Raw genomic sequence first — 27,165 nt, 5'->3', positions numbered from 1 at the left:
TCATCTCAGTTGATGAGATGGTGACATTTTCTGCTTTCCTCACACAGGTTTTTGTGAATTTTGCAAAACAGCAGATGGAGGATGAGGAAATTCCTTTGCACCCCCGTGCAGCTGGCGCCAGCCGAGAAGGAAAGGTGTCCCCTGCTTTGCAACAGCAGGCAGTTGCATAGACTGTTCCTACAGTCACCAGCGCTTAGACTGTGCACAATGCAGAGATGTGCCATATTAGAGCATTACAAGGGTAAAACAAAGTTTCCCATGCTCAGTATTATGCTGGCTTTTTTGTGTCTGAGCACTGTGCTCATGACAGCAACAGCCCTAGCAACAGACAACTTCTACTGCTCTACCATAAACACTACATACTGGAAGTGTCAAAGGATGGGCAGGTCCTTGCTATGGAACAAAATCTTCCTCTAATATAAAGTTCACTAGAAGATACAAGTTGAAAATTCTTATTCCACCTTGTTGGCATGTAAAGAGCATTAAAGACATTTTTTCTGTCTGGCCCTTTCAGGCTGGCTGATTTTTCTTGTTCAACTCTTTAGTCAGCTGCTACCAGTCAGCAAACAGGTCCCAAGGCAGGAAGCATCGCCCAGCTGAGAAGTGGATTCCTGCTGTCCCCAGTGCACAGGACTACCAAGGTCAGAATATCAGTGCTGGCTGACGGGGGCAGTGCTGGGAGCCTCCTTCCCTGTCTCACCAGGCTGCCAGTGAAAACAGACGGTTGTCTCAGCAAGCATGGGACGAATTAATTCAGATCTCAGACCCAGGCAAGAAATTTCCTATTAAAAAAAAAAAAATCTTAATGAAAATGATCTCATACTCATCTTCGAGTTTCTCAAACAGAAGCAGAACAGAATGTCAAAAGGGAGATTAAAAGGAGAGTCTGTCCAAGAGTTTTGTTTCCTCGTGGAGGCCTGGGAAAGCCATCTTGGTTACCAAACAGGATCAAATTTTCCTTCTTTCCTGTGACTCCACCTTTAGTGGGTGGAAAGGGTATGTGCTCTCTCTGTGCTTAGCAGGAAAATTTCAACCTGCTTGTATTCCACACTGCACTTGGTGGGAAATCATTTGACATTTAGCTCTTTTCTCTGGTTCACAGTTAAACGAGTGGAAAATAACAATACTGAAAACAAACTTATAAAGATGTATTTCTTCAGGTATCTACAAGACCTAACCATTTCTAAGAGATCTTCTCTAAGATATATTATACAGAAACAAAATCTGGGTCATGTATTTTTGCTTTGTTAGATTTTTTTCCTTCAATTGATGTAGATTTTTTTTTATATAAGGATATTCCTTCTTTTTACTGTACAAAATATTATGAAACTTCAGCAACCAGCTGTAGTCTTCTTCTTTTGCCATAATTATGTCAACTGATTTCAATATATAGTCTAGTATTTATTGCATATTTCACCCTTACAAATAGTTGCAAAAATCTTTCTATACATTCATTATAGAAAATAAATTAATCATGAAACAAAACAGTATCTACGCATTCTCTTCATATTCTAAAATAGCCTCTTTAAAATGTCATTTAGATTGCAATAGTCTTTTTTTACTCAATTTCCAGAAAACCCAACTAAGTCCCACTTGAACATCTTGTGAAAAAGAAAACACAGGAAGTCCAAAGTGTAGCTGATTTTTCTCCCTGGCTCTGAAAATAGGAAGGGAACTGGCATTCTGAGGACTAGCAGTCACTTCATGTATTTTACAAAATGTATTAAAAAATATTCAGAGAATGCTGACAGAAAATGCAAGGTAAAAAGGTCCTTTAGTATCATAAGGGCTTGTTCTATGAAAACAAGCCAAATATCACAGATAGAGCATAGATCAGATCTTCTGACCCTTATTTGCTAGTATGCAATTTACTAATGAAGTCAACTAAAACAAACAAAAAATCCCAACATGTCCATAAACACCACAAATACTTCTTACTCCAGATTCTTCTAGCAAATTAGGGTATAGACCCAAATCAGGTATTTGAGATATTGCCTATTTCTTTATTCCAGGAACCATTCATATTCTTTGGTAATGTTATTAGTTACAAAGCACCTTCCTCCAGGCAGCGCACTCTCTGCTTCAAGTCAGGGGAGGCAGATCATGGAACTGTCTTCAGGCCAGCTGGCCGTGCTGGCTGAGCTGAGCTCTCTAGTAGTTAGCTGGTATGTCCTCATTCCAATGTACTTATGTCTTGCAGAATGCCACCACTAAATTTGGAGCCGCTTTTCAGCACAGACTTCTCAGTATCTGTGATCCATCAATCTAAACAGACTAGTACAGGAAAATCTAAGTCAGTCAGGTTACAGTGAACTGTAGGGGCTTTTGACTACCAGCTGTGCAATGAAGCCTTATTTTTTGAATGTGCTTCTGAGTCGAGAATTCTTGAATGTAAGGAAGTGTAGCTTTCAAGTGCATACAATTTCCCTCACCAGTGGAGATTCAACATGCACCAAAATCCCTTAAATTATTTCACTTATTTGACAGGAGGTTTATGAGATTTTTCTTCTTGAAGTTCTTTGCAATATTGAAATTAAACCTTTTTTGTTATAACAAAAAGGGAATAATTGGCATTCGAAGACTTGGATAATCCTTGAATTCTCGTAGGTAGGTGCAGTGTTTATCCTTTGCCCAGATTGTCATCTGAATGAAGCAAAGCAAGGTGAACAGCCCCACTGGAAGGGAGAAAAAGATATGTTTCATTATCAGATTAAAAACACACTCTTGTTGCTGACATCACTTCAGGGTGAAGTAGCAAAACATTACTCACCTGGAACACACTGAGTCATGATAGTGAAACTGATCCAGGTCCCCACCTGTTTTAGTCAAGGAAATTTAAAATATTTCTGGTGGCAGCATTTGCATATATGTTTCTATTGATCAAAACCAACCTTATCCTAATATAGGTAAATAAAAAAGCCAAGGTCAGCCAGATCAATTTCTAGTGTTAACAACTTTTAGCCAAAAATTGCCTAATTATCACAAACAAAACCATCATGTTTGCTTCCATAGCTATAATAATGACAAAATTTTAAGCATTACAACGTAGTGTCCTGTCAGTTTCTTTGCCTAATTTGCATTTGTCACACCTGCATCAGTGCTAGGAAAGGTAACTTTCTATAGTCTGAGGCCAAATTTTGTTCTCATCAACATCTGCTAATCTCCACTGAAGTTAAAGACTGATGCAGTTGTTCTGTACAAGAGTGAATTTTACATGAGTTGCACTGGTTTAAAAAGCTTTTGAACTGAGTCAGGAGTTTGGCTCCTGATTAAGAAATACAAAGAGATAAACTGATTCAAGCTTCTAAAGCAGTCACCACAAGCAACTGTATAACTTAAGAAAATGGAGAAGATGACCTGGGTCTATTTCCCCATTTTTTCTACCACACTATCTTCTGTTTGGCTGCCCACTGTCCTCCTGCATACTGTGATATTCCTGGGCTCTCTTATATGCCCCCAACCACTCATTGCAACACACATTCAGTGGCAATCTCCCTGTTCCTGTCTGCAAAATTTGCACTGCTTGAAGTGTATCTGTCTTGTCCAGCAGCCACCCTGAAGCACAGGCCCAGGATCTGGGCTGTCTGGTTGAGGTAAGCCCTGTAAGTCCTGCCTCAAGGGAGGACATGAAGAACAGGCAAGTTCCTGTCTGCAACCTGACTTCATGAGGTTTAGGGGAGGAGGGAAAATATATTGAGCTGAACTGTTTCAGAGGTTTCTTCCATGCTTAACATGCCAAAAGAAATAAGAATATATGCAGCAAAACTAAAATCTGAACATTGTGTTTGAAAATACATACCTCATATGTATAGTTAGGGCAAGATACAAAGAAAAACAGCCATGTGAAAGGATTCTTTGTTGGATATGGGATCTTACGGGTTTTGGATCCTATAGATTAGAAAACAAATCACAAAACATTCACACTCCTAAATATATTGCTTCCTGTAAAGACAACCCAGCTCTGCCTACTCCTGTGTCTCATCGCTGTCAGAGCGACAAGCAGGATGTGGGAAAACAGGATGTCCTGTGGACCCACAAGAAGGAATAAGACAACTGTGAGGAAATGTTCTGGGCATTAGAAACTCAGCTACGTATGTGTTTGATTACAGTCACTCTTGTAAGATGTACCTCAAGTTTTAGATTTAGAAGTTAAAGGGTTTCTCAGATTGTCAGAGCATGGGATTTTAGCAGTCAGAGTTACAGCTGTAAGTTGTTTGGCTCATGCCCAAGGAACCCTGGTCTGCAGAGAGATCTTGTGCCCTCCGTAGAAGCCAGTGAAACAACTTTCCCTTGCTCCCCAAAGCATGACTGGTACTAGCACTGTCTCCTTTTGCACTACCTGTGTAACTAATATAACTCCTCTCCACAACACAATCTGGCCCCCTAACCAATAAAAATTACAGTAAGATAAGAAGTGCTGTTTAACAGTGTGGTACTGAGTTCCTCGCGCTGTCTGATCTGATCTCTCCTAGAATAAAATCTTCATATTGCTGAGCAACCTGTGTGCCCACAGCAGTCAGCTGGCAGGTATCAACGCCCTCCAGGATCATGTCTTTCATGAGGTAGAGTAACTGCGGAAGTACTGAATAGCTGTGCGAAAGTGAAAAATGATAATGCAATTTTTACCATTTCTCCGGAGGTCACTGAGTGCAACATGAATGGAAAAATTTCCAGCTTCACACAGCTGCAAGAAAAATCATCACAGTTAAAAATGTGCTTCCCTTCAATTTACTCCTCTTTCTTTTATTATTTCCTGGGGTACTTAAAAAAATATCTATTATAAACATAATAAATATCCTTACCCAAGATTGCTCTATGACAGGAGGATGGCATATCTTTGTTCAAACATGAATCTATATTATACTCTGTCATATATTTATATTTGCCAGTAAATGTGGACTCAGTGTCCAAAAGATTAACTACTTATATAATCCCCATGAGATTCAAAGGCAATAAGCCAAAGGGGATAAAAGTAAACCCAGGAGATACTTGCTTTATCTTTTGGTTGTTCTTGTGTCTATAAAAACATCAAAAAAAAAAAAAAAGATTCAGATAGTTTTGGTTTTTCCAAAGTTATTAAAATCCCCAGGGAGGTATGGCTTGGACTCTAAGTAAGTTTGGGGTTTTTTTCTCTAGAGTATAATTGATTTGAATCATGAAATATAATTGACCCAGCTTCCTCCATCCACTGGTTTTAAATAATGCTTCCCAAATCAATCACACAGAAAGTGTATTGAAATGACCCATTTATATGATTGTGGACAGTCTCCAGTGTCTGCAAAGTGTAAATATTAAAGCAAATGACTGGTGCTCAGAGCTTCTGAGTTTTACTCCCAGATCTGTGCTTTTGGTTATGTAGCCTCTCTATAAAATGGGAATAGATCATGAACTCACAAAATTTTGATACTGGGAAGCTGCTTTGGGATCGTGTAGTTACTGACAACTAGTTTATCAAAGCAAGTGAACAGCTGTTCTAAACAAGTTATGCATACATAGGTAAAATGTGTACATTTTTGTTGGCTATATTAATGTTGCTTCTGCGTATATGAAATGTTCATAGGAACTGTGAGAATGAACAGATAGTGACTAAAGAATTTTGCTTCTTAAGGAAAGCTGTCAAAAATTTCTGAAGCCCAGCAAAATGAACCTCTATCCCTGGAAATTATCAGCAATGCACTTTCTTACTTGGCCAGTTCTCAGAGTTTTATGATCTGTTGTAATTCTTCACACTCAACAACCAGTTCACTAAACAAACTCACTGACTTTTAAACACAGTGTCACAACAACAGAGTTCTTTAAAAGATTATAAGAGATCATCCTAGCAGAAAAATATCCCAGGCTTGGAATAGATACTGAATCAAAATCTCCCATTGTGTACAAGATCACATCAGCAACCAACAGATTTATCTGTTCTGAATGCAAGTGGTCAGCTTTAGTAGTGTGTTCCAAGGGTTCAGCTTCTAGGTGTCTGCTTACCCTACTCAATCCTCCACTTACACAACACAAGAAATAAAGCAATATGTTTTAGTGGTTTATAAAAAGAGCAACAAACCTACCAGAAACATGATCACAGCAAAATTTATCTGTTTTTTCCCATAAGCTATAAAAAAAATTATATGTGATTAGTACTGCTATACAAACACATAAGTACTTAAATCATATTGAGGGTTGTTTTTTTGCTACTTACAAGGAGGAGTGTAAAGAGGATGATTGATGTAATAAGCAAGCCAAGCTGCAAATCCCCAGTAATATAAGCAGTTCTGAAAAACAAGGAATTTTTCTTTGTTTTAGTACAATTTGCTAGGCTAGTATTCCCTGCAAGGACTGCTGGTAACAATCAATTGGGCTGATCCTTCAAGTTGCTGATAACAGAACAAAAAATGACAGTACTGAATGTGGTAAAGTGGGAGCAGGGAACAGGAAATAACAGGAAGGAACGAGTGTTCATAGAGTAAGATTTCCCTTCAAATATCTTGGAGCTGTGAAGTTTATAAACAGTTCTAGAAAGTAGGATCATACTATTGAAAATAAATATATCTCGTCTGGCAAGCTATTTGGCCAAAGCTGAAGTGACATACAAACTGTATGTTAAAGAGAGACCTGTTTTGCTAACCCCTGACACTTTGTAACCAGATTTAAGCACTGTGCTCTTTTCCCTGCTTATTATTTTTTATTGCCCAATTTCTTGCTTTTCCTCTTCTACTTCAGCCCATCAGTTTTATTTCTTTCCCATGCTTTAACTTCTCCTGCCTAGAGTCATTATGCCCGATGCTTTCCTCTGCCCTTTCAATGGGGTATCTTTAGGTTTTCCCTTCTGCTGCTGTCCTTGGCTTTCTGTGATCCAGCTTCCATTCTCTGAACTCTGGTAACACAGCTGTCACTAATGGCTGTACTGACTCATTCCTGACCAATCTCAAAGCTTGTTCACAGGCTTCATCCATGAAAAAAACCTACTTACAATGACAATCTCTACCTCTTGTTTGGGTTTCTTGTCCCTGACTCTTGGGGTTTTTTTTCTGACATTCATTGCTGCTTCAGTATCTTGGTGACAGGATATCTTCTCCCTCCTTATCTATCTATAGGTAGGAGAGAGGCCCTTTCTTGGTCCATTCCTCTTCTTCCTCGATGCTGTCATGTCTCGGTTCTGTACTCTTGCATACAAACTCTAACCCTTGTTGACAACTCATAAATTAGCCTCTCATCAGTTGAGATTTCTTTATCAAATCTGTGCCTCAGTTTTTAATGTTTTAGGACATGTTTTTTATCACCTGGACTTCAGCAAGACCAAAACTGAGCTCTTTATCTTCCTTTCACTACTTCTTCTGTTCTTTTCCTTTCCCTTATCTTTCTTTCACTTCTATTTTCACCCTCAATTACAACACTGATCCTCTTACTCTTTCTTGTGATGCTTTTTTATTGTCCTTCCAACAGGTTCATGTACCTCAGACATTTATAGGTCTTTCTGCTTTCTCCTTCACAGCTTTCCTTTGCTGCTCACACAGCCAAAATTCTTATCCAAGGCTGAATTCTTTGTGTCCTAACTGGTTTAACTTTTTTTCTTTTTTGCTTTGAATTTTGCAGTCTTTTCCCCTATATGTACCAGAACTGCATTTCTAGCAATAATACTCCAAAAAGTGATTGCCTCAGCATCTGCAACCCACACTAGCTGACTGCAGTGTCTGACAGTGCGTTTTTCTGGAAATGCTGGTGAGGGGTAGGCCCCCCACATCTGCTGCAAACACTTGTATCAAACATTCTGTTGCATTTCCACTTTCTTCTCAGAGTTAACTGAGCCACAGAAATGCCCAGAGACCTCAGAGAAAGTGGACACCCTTTTAGGTATGTTGTAATACATGGACATAGTATTACATAGTATGCTTTGAGATTATATATTAATAGATAACTGATAAGAAAGAGCAAGTTAATAACAAATAATTACAATTTGTGTGGGACTAAAGAGCAGGGTGATAAAGTAACTTCCCTGTGACACCTTCCCTTTTCCCCAGGAAAGGCAGCAGAGCCAGAAAAATTACTCCAGTGAAGAACAGTCTAGTTAGTGTCCTATCCACAAACTACTGCTTCCTCCCTAACACTAGCTTCCCACACTATCATCTACAGTTTACTAACTGCTGTACAAACTTAGGTGGAAACAGCTTGTTGTCATCTTGGAATGCTATCTTATGAAAAACCTTTCCCTAATTTCGGGTCTTGGCACAGGATGAATCATATGACAGTGGATTTCAGTAAAGTAAAATTAAATAAATAAATTATCATGGCTCAGGTCCCGAAAATACATGCTGTAATTAAACTGAACAAGTATTATTCATCCAAAACCCATTATTTACTGCAAGAGTATTCCACGGTTATAAGAATCTTTAAGATGAGCGGATTCTGCCACTGCTAAGGTCCTTAGCAGTAACATTGTAAGTGTTCAGCTGCCACTAGAAGCCTTATTGATCGTGTAAAAGCCTCCACTGAGGTTCAGATAGGAACAGCAGAGTACCTGCAGACTTCATAAACTCATTTGAAATAAATTGTTTCTGTAAATCTTTCATATTCCAGGTGAATAACTAAGCTTTACAACAATCTCTTATAAAAAGATTTTGTGGATCAAGTTCAGACATTGCAGGGATCCCATAAACAAATTGTTCCTAAGTTTACAAAGTTGTGATTAGGTGATTAGGAGTTTTGGCTTCACTACCCCAATTTATGATCCCCATGATGATCAAAACTGTTTCTTAATGCCCTGCCTATGTTTATTCCTGACCAGCATGTACCCTTCTGTTTGTCATTTTATGTTGTCTTCCAATTTAAATGGTATTTCTTTAGGTCTAGTGTTTTCTTTCCTCCAGATGTTTTAATAGAAAGCAACAATATCCCCTCTTTTTACCCATGAAACTGTTCAGTAAGACTAGTCATAAGACTAACATTTGAGGAATTCCGCTGGTGCCTCCCTGTTATTAAAGGTCTGACAGATTCTTTGCTGGCACAACCACTATTGTCTTTCCTTTATTTAGCTCCTCTATTACTACACAATTTTTGTATTAATCCCTATCCTAAGTGCACATAAATCAGGTATTCTACCTTTCCATTGCCTAGAAAAATCACGTATCTTAGAACGAATTGTAGCATGTTATTAATAGGATATAACATGAACTGGTTTTGGTCAACCTCCACTGCATGTTACAGCATCCTTTAATTCTATTTCCATTTGGTAAACGAAGGATGAAAATCACTACTTTCATCAATTCCTGTCTCAGATCTCTGCTTATTGAAACTGAAGCACCTTTTATCAAAGATAGCTTCCTGTTGCACTTGGGAAATAAGGTATCTATATCTGCCTCGTATGGGATCAAACACTTGAAGTAAGAAGCTTTGTTTACCATCTATATGTGAGAGAAAGAAAGGGAAGAGGATGTGATATTTTTCCCACTGGCACAATTTTGGAGTAACACCACCAAAGTCAATAAATTTATAAAAGCAAAATCAAACCCAAGCACTGCTAAGCAGATAGAAGAACAACTGTGAGCAACTTTACAGATGAAAGCAAGTACCACCAAACTGAGAAGATGGAAAGTAGAAGTGATCCAATTGACTGGTACAAATGTCAGTTTTAGCAACAACACTTTGTATGGTCTGAAAGGAATGAGTAGTTGTCAGAGATGGCGGTGAGAAAATGAAGGTTTCTCACACTGTACAGATTTTTTTTCAAGGTAAAGTTGCTCATTTATCTGCTGTTTAGCATGCACTAGCTACTATTTTGTCAAGAACAAGTCTTTAAGAGATACGCTAGCCTTTAAAAAAGCCTGCACTATTCCGCTGCAGAAAGCACATTAAATTGCTAGGGAGGATTCTTCCTCAGGGCCACTGCTCAACTACAGACCCTCCTTCCATTTTGAAAGCATGAAGCTATCGCCAGGACTACCAGAGCCACTGCATAGCTGCAAGGAGTGGGCCACAAGATAGAGCTTCAGCTGCTGGGAGTGTCACTGCCATAATGCAAATACCCAAATGCAGATAGTATACTATACTATCCTCTAGGCTTTCCCAGTTGTAGCTTATAATCTCCTGTCTTCCTGAGTATAAAGGGTATTTTTGAATACCAGTGTGTACTCTGTTGCAAACATTTGTATGATAACTAGAGCCCACACATAACCATACAGTCCACTGTACTACTTCACAGTCTTGTAGGAAACGGCGTTGGATCTCAGCAGCTGCGCTGCGCACAGTGGCTCTGCTCGCATGCGGGAGTGCTCCTGCGGAGGAGGATGCAGAACAACCAAGCTGCTTTGCTCTGAGTCAAAGGTAAATTAACAGTTGCTTAACAGCAAAGAGTGTGTTAGGGGCAAAGAAGATGTAAAATAACTGTTCCAAAAAGTAGAATTTATTTTTTAAAAAGCAACCCTCCCAACATTGTGCCTGCTTGTGCTATCTTAAAATTGAACATTGTTAGTAAAACCTTCACACCCAAGGAGCTAGCTGAGTGAAAAGGGTGTGCTGAAGGTTTAAAATTCTAAAAGAGCAATGAGACTACTATAACATGAATAACAGTATGGCAACACGTGGGTTATAAAATAGCAGCATTAATAAAGCTTTGGGAAGAGCTACAGCTTTATGGGTGAGATTTGCTGTGCATCACTACAAAAGCCACACCAAAAAAATCTGTGCTGCAGAGGCAGAGTATAGGTGGCTGGTTTGGATTTGTGAGAGAGTCTATGGATAGATTCTGACACAATTTACCTTCACAATATTCCTCAGTGGCATAGTCCCATGGGAGAACCGATGAACAAATACTGTTTCAATCAACCTTTTGATGTAGTGGAAAGAATGGCAGATACATGCCAAGCTAGAAACAGCAAGACAAAAGCATTTAAGAGTGCTTAAAAAAACAGGTGTGGCAAGACATTTGGAATAAGACTACAATGCTAACAAGAAATATTGCTCAAGCCTGCAAACAGACTTACTTAACTACTGGATGCGGGCTTGATGTAAACCTCTCATCCAGTCCATAGACAAAAGGCATGCGGAAATAAAACAGAAAATAGATGAACAATGGACCTGTATATTCTATCAAAAATACCTGCAAAAAGAGAGAAAATAATTAGACAGCTGAATTAGATGATGGTTTTGCTTTGGTTTCTTTGTGATAACTAATGCAGTGCGATAAACACCTCCACTGACCCAGAATGGCATTTAGAGAGGCAGGGAGGGCATCACAGGTTTGGGCTTGGGCTATGAAAGTGGTAGACATGCACATAAATGTTTTGCAATGCATTTGCCTCAGTTGCATACAAACAGCCATTGCCAGTGCAACTGACAGAGTATGGGTATGAAAAGATAATAATGACCGCCCAGAGATCATGTTAAATATGCATGCATGTTACATTTATGCAGCTCTCACCCTTCTCTTGCCCTAAAAAATCTGTTGCTTTATTTTGGGTTAAAATGAAATTTGGTCAAGATTCTACCTTGAAAAAAATGAGCTTTGTTTCTAATAAATGAATTATTTTTAATTGGAAACACAGCTTGTAAGTGTTCACGGGTAACCCCACATGTATGAACAGTTAGCACAGTAGATGTCCTGGGAAACAATCAATTCATTCTATGTTCAAATAAGCTTTACTTTGAACACAAAGGGGGAGGGAAGGGGGAAGTACTAAAAGCGCTATTATTTAACTTGATTTCATTTCAGATAGGTATGCATTTCTTAGGAATATGGCTTTAAATAGAAATTAACATTGGACCAAATGTTAAAAGTAGAGTTTTCCACACATCTTTAAGTGAGGAAGGTAGGCCCATACCTCATTTATAGAGAAAGAAGGGAAATTGATTGTACTTCTATAAAAAATAATAATAATTTTTTTAAAAAAAAAGTAGATAAAAAGAAAAACCAGCCACTGTTTTCTAGTGTGCTTACCATTATTTTGACGCTTAGAAAAGTTATCAACTTTTGTAACAATCAGTATTTTTTCTGGTGAAGATCAGACTATAAATCTGAAGTATTTCTTGGCTTGGGTTTGAACGAAGTAGCTTGAAGGGCAGGGAGAGCAGAATGTAAAGGAAAGATTATGGAATGACAGAAGGCTGGCGTTACTCTGCAATGTGATGTTTCCATATATATTGATGCATGTGTGTCTTGGAGTCTACATTGCCATTAGAAGCTTTTGCCTGTGTTACTGGTTTTTGGATTGTGTAATAGCTGCCTGATTTATCAGCATTGCATCCAAAGTAGTGATGTGAAAATTCAGTCACGCAGAACATTTGGCGTTTTTATTTTACCTCCTGTGAATGTTGTCTTTGCTCTTTGTCATTAACACAAGATTTTATTAATGTCTCATAGCTAAGAAAGGGTAAATGTGCCTTTAAATTATGGGGTACTTTTCCCTTTATGCTGTGCTGTTTCATTAGAACTAGTGTAATATGTGCATCGTAGATCTTCTGACAAACTGAAAGGGTCATTGGTCACCTCACTGCATAAACAGCAGTGCTGTGTTGCCAGCCAAGTCAGTTGCAACAGAATTTGTGTTTGAGCTAAGACAGTAAATCTGTGAGGTCTTTGTGGATGGATCCTAGCACTGCAGAAATTGTCAGCTGTCATTAGCCTGCCACTGGCATCCTGGGGCACAGGCACATGCAGGCAGATAACTGATCTTTCATGCATTTTCCTGCTGAAGCCACCTCAGTTACTGACATGTGAAGTTGCTCACGTGCCTCTTTGCAGGACAAACTGCAGTATAACCCTGATCTTTGTCAGGAGAGTTACATAGGCCCTGTGAACCAGATCCTCAAAGGCATCTAGACACCTGGCTCCTAATGACAGTAGACATCTAAATCCATTTGAGAACGTGCACCTTAGTTCAGTAGAGCCAATCTAACCTGCAGCAAGTTTTCCACTGCCCAGAGAACTAGGCTTCCAAAATATTCTGTTACTGCTTTCCCTGATTAAATGAACTGAAGCATTGAGGATTCATTGCCTGCATCCACTATCAGAGCAGGCATCATGCAGAAATATTTGAGAGAAACAAGAAATGACGTAAGGATTAATTATGTACAATAGCCATTAAAATGGCTCAGACTTTAAGCATAGCTCACCGTAGTCCATCCTATCTGTGGCCCTAAATCTTTAAAGTATAAGGTAGCAGTTGTGCCAACAGGGAGGTGCTGCAGGATTTCCTCATCCCTCAGGGACTTTCCTTCTGAGAAGGAAAGAAGTAATTACATCTCAGTGAAATTCAAGTCAACTTTGGTTGCATACTAGCTTCATATTGTGCTTTAACCAATTTGTGAGATTCTTTGACATGACATGGGTTTATTGGAGTCTCAATAAACAAACTAAGAATGTTTAATACTTAATTCTGATTTATACCTGTAACCACATATAAGCCTAGATCCTTTATGCACATCAAGACAGTTAAGAGAATTCTCAATCCTATGTGCCTGCCTAGTCTAGTAGACTTACTTCCTCACTGTGACAGTAGAATTTGTGGGTGGGTCACTGCCATTTAACAGAGTTCACTGACCTCCTAGTCTGCTGCACCTCCACTTCTCTCCTTTGTCTTCCCCTCTTCCTATTGGTCATCATCAGACAAACAGAAGCCAGGATAAGCTGAGATTGGAACAGTCTCCTGCAGAGCTTTTCATTGCCTCCTTTTTTTCCCAACCCACCAGCTAGGAGGTGATTCCATAGGACTTGAGCTAGTACTCAAACTTTCAATGCCTAGATTGGGGGAAATCTCCAGAAGGCCAGCATTTTCTCACAGCAAGTCTCACAACATAAGTCCAAGGAGGAATCTGAGAAGGTAGATCTTTGGTGAAGGAAATAAGATACTAAGACGCCTGTTTTCCATGGACAGATTCTACAGAATAAACTACTTTTCACCAGCACACTTTTAAGGGACTGTTTAAATAAAATTATGCTTAATGGAAGCAAAAGAAGAATGTGCTACATTTTATACTGAATGCTAAGATGAATTAACACAGTTTGACAATTAGACTTTCTTTTATGCACCCAGGCCATGTACTAAGAGGTTTCTAGTAGCAATACCTACAACTGCATTAATGAAGTCAGCCAGCTGGCATCAGCTTTGTCAGCGAATCCTACATCCACCGCAATGTGTTTTGCCTTAGCTTACTAAAAAGAACTGTAGTTCCTGCCTGAGAGCAGGGGATTACATGAATTGATAGTTCTAACTCTCAGCCCTTTTCAGTACTCCTAGCTGAGCACCACTGTGGAGATCATTTCACTGCAGCTGAGGAAAATTAGTATTAGATTCTGTGCTGCCTGTCTTCAAAGCAAAAGTGCTCAGCACTTAGAAAGTGCATTGGAACAATGTGTAGACCCCTGAGTTAATTACCAAGCACTAGGCACATGGATGGAACTCTGTTCTGCTTTCAAATAGTTACTTTTGTTCTGGATTCTCTTCAGCCTTCATAGTCAAACCAGCACATTAACATAGCTGGAAACTCATTCTTGAGAGCTAACGTCCATGCAAAGTACACCTTTTATGCAAGGCCTCTGCTGAGAGCTTTGTAACTCTAGTCCTCACAAGCACTTACTTGGATCAAGTTTTATCGACTGTCTTGCTGGATACCAACGAGGATCTGTAAGACCATACAGAATTGAGTGATAGACAACGTTTGTTTCAGATCATCTACTACTATAATGAATGCAACACAACGAAGTAAGATTTAGTTAAAGATTTTTAGGAATATTTATTCAACGTTAATATCTGTGAGATATTATGCAGCAGAAAAAATACAAAGTTGTATCAGGATAGTATAAAAAAATACCGAAATCTCACTGTGATCACATTCACGCGCAGGTTACTTAGCAGTATGTGTATATACGGCACATGCTTCAAATTATGTAATTTTCTCCTTTTTATATACTGGATATTCTGATGTGATGTGAACTGCTACAAAAGTTATACTCACATGATTTATGGAACATCAATCTGATCTCCCTAATTGTAGCATTTGGTTCCACCTAGGCAACAAAAAATATTGTATATGTAAGATGCATATTTTGAAAGACAACTACTAGGTGTAAGACTATTCAAGTAGAAATGTGACTCAAAGAGTGTAACAGTATAACTTTCTTATAGATGGCTAGGATTGGTATGGATAATTCAAAGTATTTCTTACAGGAAAAAGGCAGGACAATTTGTGGCGTCTGTTTCAGAGGCAGCTTCTGCAGCAGTAATCAAGAGTTACGTCAGCAGCAGTGACAATTTGATAGCTTATGGGTGAGTAAGTCACCACTGGTGACATCTTAGTGAAGCAGCTGAAGCTGTGCTTTGCCTAAAAACTCCTTCTGGAAAAGGGTTGAAGTACTTTGTAGTCAGTAGAGAGTGAGCATAATTGTTGCCTCTTCAGTGGCCAAAAAAAGGCTATCAGGAGATGAAATACCCTCCATAAACACTAAGCTTACTTAAGGAAAGTTAGTAATTTTAAAATAGTCACCTTGCATTTTTAACAGATTTTTGTTTTACCTTATCTAGGAAGCATAGCGGTTTCTTTGTCTTCCAATCAAGGATTTCCACCTGATAGGACACAAAATGATAATTACTGATTTTTGGCTAAATAATCTCTAAGCTCTTAGTTGATTCCCAAATTCACAATCATTGTTCAGAGTGAGACACCATTTTTCTCTGATCTGTGGTCTATGTTAACACCACTTCTGATTCCCTCAAGAGACAACTTCTATCATAGCCAGGTTCTCAAAGCACTTAACTTGCAGAAAAATAACATTATTGCCAAATAAAATGGCTTCCTGAATAGATTCGGGAGGAGAACTAACTAACTTATTGATCAAACACATTGAGCTGGGGTATTTTCTTATGCTAGAGCAGAAGAAACAAGGGATAGAGAAGTTTCACAGGAATGACTAAGTAAGACAATGTTTTGTTTTGTGAAACTAGAAAGACAGTCTGAGAGGAAAAAAAATACATGCATATATATGCATGTAAGCAAATATTCTGAGTTCATACAGTTTGAAGATTAATGTGCATTTTTTTTCAGAATATTTCAGTTGTAAAGAGAGTGGAAAATGTTGGCAGACATAATGAAAAAATGCAGCTAAAGATCTGGACTTCACAAATCATTAAGAGGTTGTTATAGGAATATTCAGTGTCACTCTTGCCTCTCAGATCACCTTTATTAGTAACTGCATATTAGTATTTTATATTCCAGGCAGTAGTTTAACTATAGCTCTGAAAAGGAAAGAGCAGTTTATTTCCATGATCAAATGGCACTTTGACAAAAGGTTATTATTTTAATCAACAGTCAAGCAGAAAGGTCCCCAGACATTTCAAAGCCTGGTTGCAGCGGGCTAGCAAAACCTAAAATACAGTGATGTGTTTTAATTTCGTTTGTTCTTAACAACCACTTTGCATTGGAACTTTGTTGTATAGCTGAGCGTGAAAATTCAAAGCTTATGTGTCACACTAAATGACTGGGACTATTATTACTTAGCACCAAAACAATTTGTTGAGTTTTTTCTTGTTTGTTTTTTTTTGTTGTTTATTTTAATAAACAACTAGCATTATGTTTGGCATTAACTGGCCAAGAGGATAGATTAACATTAGACTTTAAATATGATTCCTTACTAAAAATAGAGGTCATAGTCCAGTCTCTTTCTAATAGGGTTGCTTTGAAGAGATCACTTGGTTAAGGTATCTTATTTCCTTCTTTTACTTGTCCCAGATTGTTCTTTCTCTATTGGTGGAGCAATGGAGCACTTCAGCTCCTCCAGAAGTGTCCAACCTAATCTCCATAAGGAATACTAGTGCAGTGATATTTTCTGCTTGTGCATTGTAAGCTCTAAGTGGCACATCAAGGCAGGTCAGCACTTTTCCTCCTTTGTGATACATAACAAAAGTGTGATATGTTCTGGGGATACTGTGGTTTTACCTTCATTTTTTTATATTTGAAATAACACGAATTTCAAGTTTTAATGTCTCGGTTTGTGGGACATCTCCATCAGATTTTTTGGACACCTGAACTTCAAATATTGCACTTACTTCCACTTACTTTCAAGATCTAAGAAAATATCATTCTTTCCCTTTTCAGAAACATGGATATAGAAACACGGCCTTAGATTCCACTCCAGCCCATAGAAAGTTGTGCAACGACCTATTGAAAAAAGGTGCCTGTTTCCTCTAATTTTCACACCTCTTAGCTCCATCAGAACATCCCCCAGTGTTTACATGTTCCCTGCAAAAGGGACAGAGAAGCCTGATCCAAGGCAAGAAATGTTATCTTTCCTGAACATAATGGCCAATCACACGAACCCACGTCGGGCTGAACACAGTGTTTCCAGTCTTCAGGCGCAGCACCAAGTCAGTTAATATATTGGTTGGCAGCAGTTTTTAGATACCCAGCAATCTGTTCTTGGAACACTTACTGATGCATATCATCCCTTTCAAACATAAATTGTTTGCTGCAGAGAACTTCCATTTCTCTGCGTTTTCAAAGTATTTAGCACAACAGAACACTGGCAGTTGGCCTGCACTAGTGCAGTATGACTTACAATCCACTTATTTGAGGAATTTTTAAAGGCATTTTAAGTTGCAGCTTCTCTAAAACTATTTTGAGTGTAACTTAATCAAAAGGCAGATTTGTGCAAGATAGCTATGTTAAAACTCTTTTATAAGTGACTACAAATATATAACTTCAAGATAAATTTGTTCTAGTGCATAAGGATTAAAGATTGACAGTGTCTCTAGAAACAGAAAATTTCTTGATTCTTATTGTTTAGAACATGTCGAGGCAAAGAATAAGCAATATGCAATTTAAGCAAAAAAAAGTACATTCAACTCTTAAACTTGTATTCAGAAAATAAAAGGCAGAAAATTTTATAGATAGGGAAAGAACAGTTTATCAAACAGTGTTTAAAAAACTATGCAGTGTCCTTTCAACAGATTACAAAAATATAGTAGACCTAATTCCCGCAGTTTAAAGCTATATCAAATGCTTAAGAATCAACAGATCTTCAAAAATTGTGGGATAACTATTACAGAAATGCTGACACACCATGTCTGTGCATCTTGGAAGTTTTAATTGCAGCCATTTGTACTCAGCAGATTCAGTAAAGTGTAGCTGAGTGAGATTTCATGAGTAGTGACATCAGCATATATTTATTGATTTCTTTAGGAATTAGTAAAAAAAAAAAAAAGAAAGTAAAATGCTTATTTCACAGTCTAGGAACCAGCCAGCCCGAGAAAGACTAATGCAGAATGGATTAATTCTTCCTGAATTATCAGAGTGCTAACATAAGTCAGGTTCCTTGAATTTAACACTAAAAAATTTCAGTGATTACCGCAGTCCTAATGAAATCTTTCTAAACATTTTATTTTTCCTATGGGATTAGTGATTTTCTCTGTCTCCCTAGACTTTTCTGGTATACTGTGTGGTTCCTGAAGGAGGCATGCCTCAGCGTGATCTCATACCATAACTTCCCTGAAATCAATAGAGTTAAGCCAAAGGGGAATTGCTGTAAGTGTACTTACACTGAAAACTACGTTTGTGCTGCTGCTGCTACAAATGACTTTCAGTCTGAAATTCCCTTGCATAGGAAGGTATAAACTGTTGCAGATGATGAGATTAAGGATCCATCTAGAACGGGAATGGTACCTTTCTGATACAGGCAACAGGAGATGCCTCAGAAAAAGTAATAAACCAGGGCAAGAATGTAGTAATGGGGGAAAGGGAGAAGACAGACACAGAGACTGTGATTTTCCTGCACCATAAGTGCTGCCTTTGTATTTAATAGCTTTTCCTAGATTTTTCCTCGATTAGTTTATCCACTTGCCATTTAAACCTGTGTAAGCTTTTTGCATGCACAGTGTCCTGAAGCCAAGAGTTCATTGCTTAGCCACAGGCTGCATGAAGAATTCCCAAAGCAGAAATAAGGCAAATGTTTAATCACAAAGTGAAATTTTATCCTCTTACCTGTGGAGTGTTGTACCTTATCCTGTAAGTAGTCCAACTAAGTAAAGCCTCACCTCTCTGAAGCAATTGGCTCATATTTCATGAGACTAGAATTTTATTACATTATTTCACTGTGTATAAGGAGAGGACATTTGGTGACACTCGTACTCAAAAGGTTTTATAAAATTAAATGTCACTATTGTAGAATCTGTATGTCTAACACTAAAAGATTCACAAGACACGCTAGGTACTTACTCCTCGGCTTCCTAAGTTCTGCTGCTATGCAAACCAATGAGAACCAATGTCTGAACTGTGATGAAACTCAGTACATTTTTGTTTCTTCCACCTGTTTCAGATTTGTTAGTCAGGCATGCTTGCAACTAAATCCTTGAGGACCTTGATCCAGTAAGCATCTTTAGGCCAAAGTCAGCACAGTGCACGGCGTTTAGATTATTTCTGAATGAAACTAAGCTGTCAGCAAAGGACATGATCTAGTTCTTCATGGTTTCTATGTAATGGTTAGACACACTGCCAGAAGTGGGAAAATTATTTTAGACTGTCTTCTGCCGTTGCCCACTCCTCCCATAGGCGGCTTGGGTGGCTTGGGCCACCAAGCAAGGAATAAAGGATTCAAGAGAGTCCAAAAAGTACAGGCAGGGGAGGACAGGAGTGTATTCCAGTGAAAAGGACAGTCTCCTACCAAAGAGAAATACTAAATTCATGTCTCACTGGGTTGCTTCAAGCACTACTCCCTCCCACTGTCATTCTGTTCAGCATTTCCCTACAGTGGCTGCCTTTTGGGGTAGCACACAGTGAAGTAAACTTAGATACCTTAACCAAATTGTTATATCCGCTCTTGGAGCTGGGTGCCTGACCTGAAGGCAGGGCAAAGCCCAAGTGGCTTTGTGGACCTCGACCTGAGAATGGTAGGATGGTAACAGGTGTAGAGCTACAAATAGTCATCCTTCAGAAAGACAAATACATTTATATAATTGGCAGGGGATGAGACTGTGTAAGAATGATAAGGAATGAAAAGGAAGGTGTATTGCCTTGGAGTGGGATGCCGGTTTATTTTTCACAAAATTGATCGTCTGTCAGAGATCTGTGCTTCCACCGTGAATTCTGGCTCTTGAAAGCCTATGAAAGCTTTCCAGTTTTTACTAGCATGACATCATCCAGGAGGATACACAAGATGGGAAAGGAACCTGCACCATTTAATACTGACTCGGTGAGTATTTGCTTACACTGGCTAACACAGAGCTGCTCATTGCCAATTTCCCAAGAGTGCTGAAGAGTCACATCATTCACTGAGTATCACTGTCACTATGAAGCAGACTGGAGTGCCTCCATGAGAGAACCTAAGCCAGCTTTGACTCAACACTAAGCAGACATCCAGGTTTTTCAACACCACTGTGTAGCCTTTTCAGTGTGCAAGAGAATATTCATTGCCCTAGGCCTTCAGTTCATGGTGATTATTTTCTACAATGACAATATTCAGGTAGAAGAAGTTCACAAATTCTTTGTGAAATCACAATCATTTCTTTCATTAACAATGTTGAACTGCAGTATCTGTAGTTCTGCTACTACTCGTCATGTATTATTTGGTGTATGCATGTCAAAATGTACATCCAGTGTATGCTTTTGACATAGAATTGAAGAGACACAAGAGAAAGATATTTTTGCTTTCTTCTTTCTTTTTTAACCTACATGTATCAAGGATGGGTCTGCTGTCTTTTAACCAGGCAGGAAGACTGGAAGCCCTGGGAAGTTTGAAGCCCTTATACCCTTATACAAGTGAACTCACTAGATTTGTATTAATTTGTTATTATATACTTCAAAGAAGTCCATTATTTTTTCTAAAATAAGACTTTTGATTTCAAATGTAGCCTTCAGATTCTGAGTAGCTCCAGGTACTTCCTGCCAAGTAATGTTTTACTATCATATTTTCCTATGCAAAATTACAAGTTTCTCAAGATTCATAGAGAAAAAGTCCAAATTTGTGTCTTTTAAGTGAAGCAGCACAACTGAGTGTAGAAAGTGTTGGTGTGTGGAGAAGTGGTGAGGGAAGAGAAAGGGAGAATGTTTTTCCCTGACATGTTATCTCTTTCTGTGATAATAATCTTACATGTTACTTATGAAAACAGAGTGGATATCTTCAAATAGCAGGGCAATTTTCAGTAGTGTCCCTTTGAATGACTATTCAAGTATCTTATATGTGGCCTTGTCTTATTGAGGCAACACTTTCAGGATACAGAATCTTAAAATCCTCTGCAGTTCTGCTTTTGGCACTTGCTCTCACTGCTCTTACTTGATGAGGCTTTAGACAGCATAGCTCTGAGTGGGAGAAACCTTTGTAACAGGAGCTGTGACATCCCAGCAATGCCATCTAGGCAGCAGTCACCCCCCCCCCGCCTTGCATTCAGAGGGTTTTCATCACAGTCAGAAGGGGGAGAAACTTGAAATGCCAGCAAGGGAGGGCAGTACATTATTGCTTTTAGACTGTACTGCATATGTCAGTTCAATCTGTCTTCAGGGAGTGAAGACTCCAAAACATTTTTTGCTTATCTCTGCTCACAAAAGGCACTTCCCATCCAAACCAGTTAAGGAAGCAAAAGTACAACTGTGGCTCTTATGACACTAATTTTCTACAGTATGAGTGTATTTGTTCAAGTATCTTTCCTCTAGGAAGTCAGAGAGTCATACTAGTTTCTTTATATGAAATCCTTTTGAAGACCTAAACCTGTCAAGTAGAAAGGGTAGAATTGATTAGCCTGACTTCAGAGCTCTCTACGGCAGTCGTTTACAGCTGAACATGTCACCTAGACATCCTTTGTAAGGAAAGGAGAAAAGCAGACACTTTTAGGATACAGTGTATCATAAGTTCTGAAACACATCTCAAGTAGGTCAGAAGAGTTGTTCTCTAATCAATTTGGAGAAAGAAGCACTCCTAGAGAATATTAATTATATAGATACAGATACAAGTCTCTCAACTTTCAGAGGTGAATCTCCTCAAATTATCAGGTATAGTACTTTTGAGTATGCACATATTTCTTTAAACTGTAGTATTTTCTTGCTAAGTTTCCAAACTACTAGTGATTCAAAACAAAACAAAAACATACAAACAAAACCCTGAAGTGAAATTAGAAACATACTGATGCCTGAGGTAAACAAGACCTAAACTAGCATTATCACAGAATAAGAAATGTAGAAGCAGTCGTCAAGACACACGTCTAGGAGTACAGCAACCTGACTTTGCCGATCAGTTCTGATACAGACATAAGTAGAAGGAAATCACTCGGCCGCTCTGCAGTTTTTTTGCTATCCATCCACTAGGTCCAGCACGCTTTGGCTTAATTAGGTAGTTGCTCATAATTCCTGCTACTGTTTGAATATAGCCAATTCAAAAAGGGAGTTAAAGATACTTCCAAAGCTGAACCTGCTTTTCACTGGCTTAATAGTCACTTAAATACCATATTGCCAATTTTTTAAGTGTTTCTGTCTCTAGCTGTGCTAAGAAAGACTCTCATAAAGAGAAGGAAGGGAAATAACAGCCAGTGTCTCAGCACTCATGGTCATAGAGCCATAGAATCATTTATGTTGGAAAAGACCTTTCAGATCGTAGAGTCCAACTGTTAACCTAGTCCTGCCAAGTCCACTACTAAACCATGTCCATAAGCGTCTACACATCTTTTAAAAACCTTCAGGGATGGTGACTCAACCACTTCCCTGGGCAGCCTGTTCCAATGCTCAACAACCCTTTCAGTCATTCTGATGTTCTTGCCCCTCTTTTTGTAGGTCTGTCCACCAAAAAGTAATTTCATTCATGGGTAAGGGGAAGGACCTGCCTACATAGTCAGGAACCTATGAAACTGATTGTGTACTAAGCATGATCAAATGCACAAACTCAACAAAACAGGAGGAAATATTCCACCAATAAACCTCTGCTAAATTTGAAACAGTCATATTCTAAAAAATTCAGACAGCTACAGTTTGTTGATTGTAAAGTGCTTTGTGACTCTTATAAAGAAGCACCACAGAAGAGCAATAAAAGGTAAATGGCTGAGAAATGTATAGGTAAAAGTACAGAACTGTACAGTACCTCAAACAGGGAATGTCAATGTCTATAATACCAATAGGCATTCCTGGCCACCCCTGCCCCAGGAAGCACTGAGAGAGGTGTTACATTTACCTTCTTTCTTTTGATAGCTCAGTTTTGGGTGCAGGATGGGGAAATGGAATTCATAATTCAAATTAATTGAATTTATAACAGAAAGCAAATCAGTGGGGAGAACAGTGCAGAAAGCGATATGCAACAGCACTGTTCTGTATTACCTAGGCTGTCTTTGTCCACATCCTACCGCCTCAGTCAACTCAGACACACACTGGGTGATCAAGGTAAATCTGTTTCCACCCATTATCTGCTGTACATAGAAAAGAACTAAGACATACAAGGCTGACATATAAATTCATGAGGCATTCTGAGTTTGGATCAGTGTTACTTAGACACAGGATCTTGGTTTAGGACTCGAAGACCTGTATCTGCTGCTATTGTTCTGTCTAGCAAGATTTACCAGGTCATTCCACTTTCTTGTGTTTGTCTGCAAAATCAGATAATGATGTCTCTGCTTTTGAGGTCTTCTAGTAACAAGTGCCATTCAGATGTTCAGTACAGCTAAGGCAGAAGAACAAACCTGCAGACAAGACAAGAACTGAAGACATTCAGGAGGGTAATACACCTGTCTACTCCTGCACTGGGATCTCACAAGAGTTTGGGAAACATGTAGAAAAGCAGGAGACAGTGAAAAGCTTGGTTGTTTTCCCTAAAAAAAACCCAGGGAAGTCAACACTGCAGAAGACAAGGGCTGGTGCGGGTCCCTACCTCATGCCCACTGTAGCCAGAGACAGCTTATTTTGCTAAATTGTTAGTGATATCCAAAACACTTTTATAGCTTTGAAAAGCAAAATCTGAGCTTTCGGGTCATGGTAAGTAACTAGAGGAACAGCTGCTTTTCAGATTGTTTTAGATTCTGTCAATGTTATAACAAAAAAATGTTTTGTATTTTGCATGGGGAGGGGATTGCATTCATTTTTAGGTGAGTCTTGTGCTGGGGAAACTGAAGTGCAATCCTAGAGAAACACATCCAGAAGTGCTGCGATTTAGCTAGTACCAACCTGGTCCTAGCCTTGTAATACAAGCCACTCTCAAGAATTTTTGTATTAGCCTATCTAACAAATTCTAGCAAAGAGTCAGTGTGGCTGTTCATGTAAGTTGATAAGATATATTTCGCTTCACACCCCCCAGGTGCATGTGACTCTGCACTTTCTGTACACACAAGGAGCTGACTGTACTAAACTCTGTCCGGCTATTTCTGATTTCCCACGCAAGACCCGAACTCACGGTGTTGGCAGAGGCACCGCTCGCCCTCGCTCCTCCCCACTGGACGGTGCGCGCTGCGCCGCCGAGGGCAGCCGGGCCGGGAGCGGGGCTGGGGGCCGGGCCGGGAGCCGGCCGCTCGGCCAAGGCACCACCTCCCACGGCGGCCCGGAGCGGCCGAGCCGAGCCGCGCCGCCCCGGGACGCTGCAGCCCGAGGCACGCTTCGCTTATACCGGGCCGGGCCGGCTCTCGGCGGGGCGCACAGCGGCGGGCGACAGGGTCTTCCAAGAAGTTGGGGACAGAAGGTGCCGAGAACGTTCCCCGCTCCCGGTCTTCCCTTGCGGCTGGGATGCGCTGCCAGACCCATCCCGCAGGCTGACCACGGCACTGCCCTCGGGAGGATCCGCGGGAGCCCAGAGCCATTGATCCGGCGGCTTCGCGGACGGCCGAGAGCCCGCCTGGAGCCCGGGAACGCCCCTCTCTCCGGGGCCAAGCCCGGGCAGCACCGGCGCCGCGGAAAAGAGGAGCGGCGAGGGAAACGTGCTCGGGGAAGGGAAGGACGGGGCGGGCGGGGGCCGCTTCTGCCCCCTCTCTCCGAGGAAACCCCGTTGAGCGGCGTGTCCCTCAGCCTCCCTCCGCCCGGCTCAGCGGCGGTCACTTGCCGTGGCAGCCCCGGGAGCGGATGGCTCCGGCTCCCCGGTGCTTCAATGCAGATGGAGGGGGAAGAGAGAGGAGTCCGCCGGGACCCCGGGCAGCCCCGTCCGCTGGCGGCAGGATGCTGCGGGGCCCGGCCCTTGTTGGCCCCGTCCACCCCCCGATGCCGCCCGCACCCACCTCGAAGAAGCCGGCTCTGCCGCCCATCCTGCGGGCTGCCGCCGCCTCCCGCCGCCGCGGCTCCTTCCCCGGGTCCCCGCGCTGCGGCCAATCAGGCGGCGCTCGGCCCCCGCGGGGGGGCTCCCGGCGGCAGCGCCGGGCCCGAAGAGGCGGTGCCCGGCCCCCCGCCCTGCCCCGGGCCGCTGCCCGGCTGCTGAAACCGTTCCATGTGCTGCCCGCAGTGGTACCCGGGCAGGCTGCAGCACTGCGGGGCCGCCGGGACCTCCGCAAGCCAGGTTCGGCACGTCCCGGTGTTCACGGAATTGGGAGAGAAGAGTAATATCCACCGATCGCCTGGAGTGACGATTCAGTGGCATTTCAGTCGAAAGGGTAATTTATTTTTCTTTTAACATTACAGAATTACTGCAGGATATCAATCGCATTTCAGACCTTTAGCAGATCTGAAGTGTTAACCTGCAAGAATGCAACTGATCATGAGCTAGAAAGCGTCTTTTCTTTCTCTGGCAGTTTACCTTTCAGGGGCGATTTGACTGACGACAGAACTCTGCTGAGATCACTTCTTCTGTGTTGTGTTCTTGCTGCCGCTGAGAATTAAATGCATGGCATAAAGCAGTACAGAAGCTGACAGTCTTTTTCCTCCAACCAGTCTTCTTGACGTGATATCCTTTTTCTAGAGCTAAGGTAATTCAATATTCGCAAATTCTACAGTGCTTTAAAGGAACAATGTTTTTGCAGTGCCATAGATTTCCACTAGACAGAAAGAATTATGCTATGTGCTGTTTGAAACCCCTCTGCAATCACCCAATTTAACCCAATTCCATAGAATTATAACCATCAAAGCTATCTACATGACATATCAAAAAATAAATTTCACGCACACACACAAAAAGCCTCTACTGGAAAGCCAGAAGGCTCATCGGAAAGACCCAGCAGGACAGAATTCATGACGAGTGTAAATATGGGCAAACCTGTGAGGGTACGTGGAGGTGTACACTCCTTCTCCAGCTGATTACTAGTCTGGATGGTGAACCTTTGGGCTGGGTTAGAGTCTCTTGATTTTCATGTTAAAAAGAAAACAAAATTACTGGTTTTCCAAATAAGCTGACATTTCAGTATATTTCACTTCCAGATGCTCTCTATTCATACAATGAGGAAAACGTTTCAAATGCATGAAAGTAATCCAATACGGAAAAGTAATCAGAATGCAAATATGAAGAACATTTAAAAGAACCTTCTGTGCCAGAGAGCGCTGAGGCAGTGCTGCAGACTGACAGAAGTTATGCAAATTGATTCTATTAGCGCAACGTGCAGCCTGGGGAAGGAAAATCTGATAGAAACACAACTCCAATTCCTGCTCTGACAGCAAAATCACAATTTGTGGTGCACCGTTCACTTTAACTGTAGTTGGAGGGGGAGAAGGGGAAGCCCCCGCTTCCAATCTCCAATACAGAGGGACTTTGAAGTTCAGGGTGTAGCTTCCCCAAAGCCACGTGATCTTAAAAAAAATCCCCAACCACAATCCTTCAGGTTTCACGCAGTGCGTCCTCACTGAAATCAACTGGTATAAAACTGGAGTTATACCCTGACATTAAGTTTTAAGTTCCATCGAAACCTAACCACAACCAAAGTAAACAAGCGTTTGGTTTGCTTTATGGGGCCTTTTATCTCCGTGTGTTATCGACCATTATTTGTTACTTAAAAGCGTCGATGGTTTCATTAATTTTACTAGGCCTGCAGAGCAGCCAAAACGGCGATGTTTGCAGGACGGTGACACGGGGTGACACGGGGCCGGCGCCGCTCGGCACCCGCCAAAGTCCGCGGGGCGCGGCAGCACCGCCCGAGCCCGCGGCCCCCGCAGGCCCCGCCCCGCCCCGCCCCGCCCCGCCCGCCCCGCCCCGCCGGGGCCGGCCCCTAGGGGGCGCTGCTCCGTGAGGTCAGTGCGCAGGCGCGTGGCGGGATCTCGGGGCGGTGCTGGCGGGGCACGCGCAGGCCGGCGGGCGCGCTGCGTCCCGCGCTGGGCCCGCCC

The 27,165-nt window shown here is 40.9% G+C and overlaps 2 protein-coding genes across 2 annotated transcripts in view; one reads left to right on the top strand and one right to left on the bottom strand.

Annotated features, from left to right (window-relative positions):
* ABCA4 (ATP binding cassette subfamily A member 4) overlaps positions 1 to 170 on the top strand; it is a gene marked incomplete at both ends in the record, with an annotated part of 71,229 nt that extends 71,059 nt beyond the window's left edge. Inside the window, one exon of the mRNA XM_080349251.1 lies at positions 48 to 170. Coding sequence (XP_080205377.1) covers positions 48 to 170 — 123 coding nt within the window. The remainder of the gene's footprint in view (positions 1 to 47) is intronic.
* Positions 171 to 2,547: 2,377 nt separating this feature from the next.
* On the bottom strand, positions 2,548 to 25,166 carry LOC308043217 (very-long-chain enoyl-CoA reductase-like; the record flags this gene model as incomplete). The annotated part of the gene is made up of 13 exons (XM_080349150.1): positions 2,548 to 2,675; positions 2,771 to 2,816; positions 3,800 to 3,888; positions 4,627 to 4,684; positions 6,057 to 6,100; positions 6,188 to 6,260; positions 10,741 to 10,846; positions 10,965 to 11,080; positions 13,093 to 13,196; positions 14,557 to 14,601; positions 14,935 to 14,986; positions 15,492 to 15,542; positions 25,140 to 25,166. The coding sequence occupies 13 exons, from the start codon at positions 25,164 to 25,166 to the stop codon at positions 2,548 to 2,550; spliced, it is 939 nt and encodes a 312-aa protein (XP_080205276.1).
* Between the last annotated feature and the right edge of the window lie 1,999 nt (positions 25,167 to 27,165).

The sequence above is a fragment of the Nesoenas mayeri genome (genome assembly GCF_963082525.1).
Source record: "Nesoenas mayeri genome assembly, chromosome: 8".
In the NCBI taxonomy this organism is placed as follows: Eukaryota; Metazoa; Chordata; class Aves; order Columbiformes; family Columbidae; genus Nesoenas; species Nesoenas mayeri.
The sequence above is the reverse complement of the archived record's forward strand: the minus strand, read 5'-3'. Positions and strand labels throughout refer to the sequence as shown.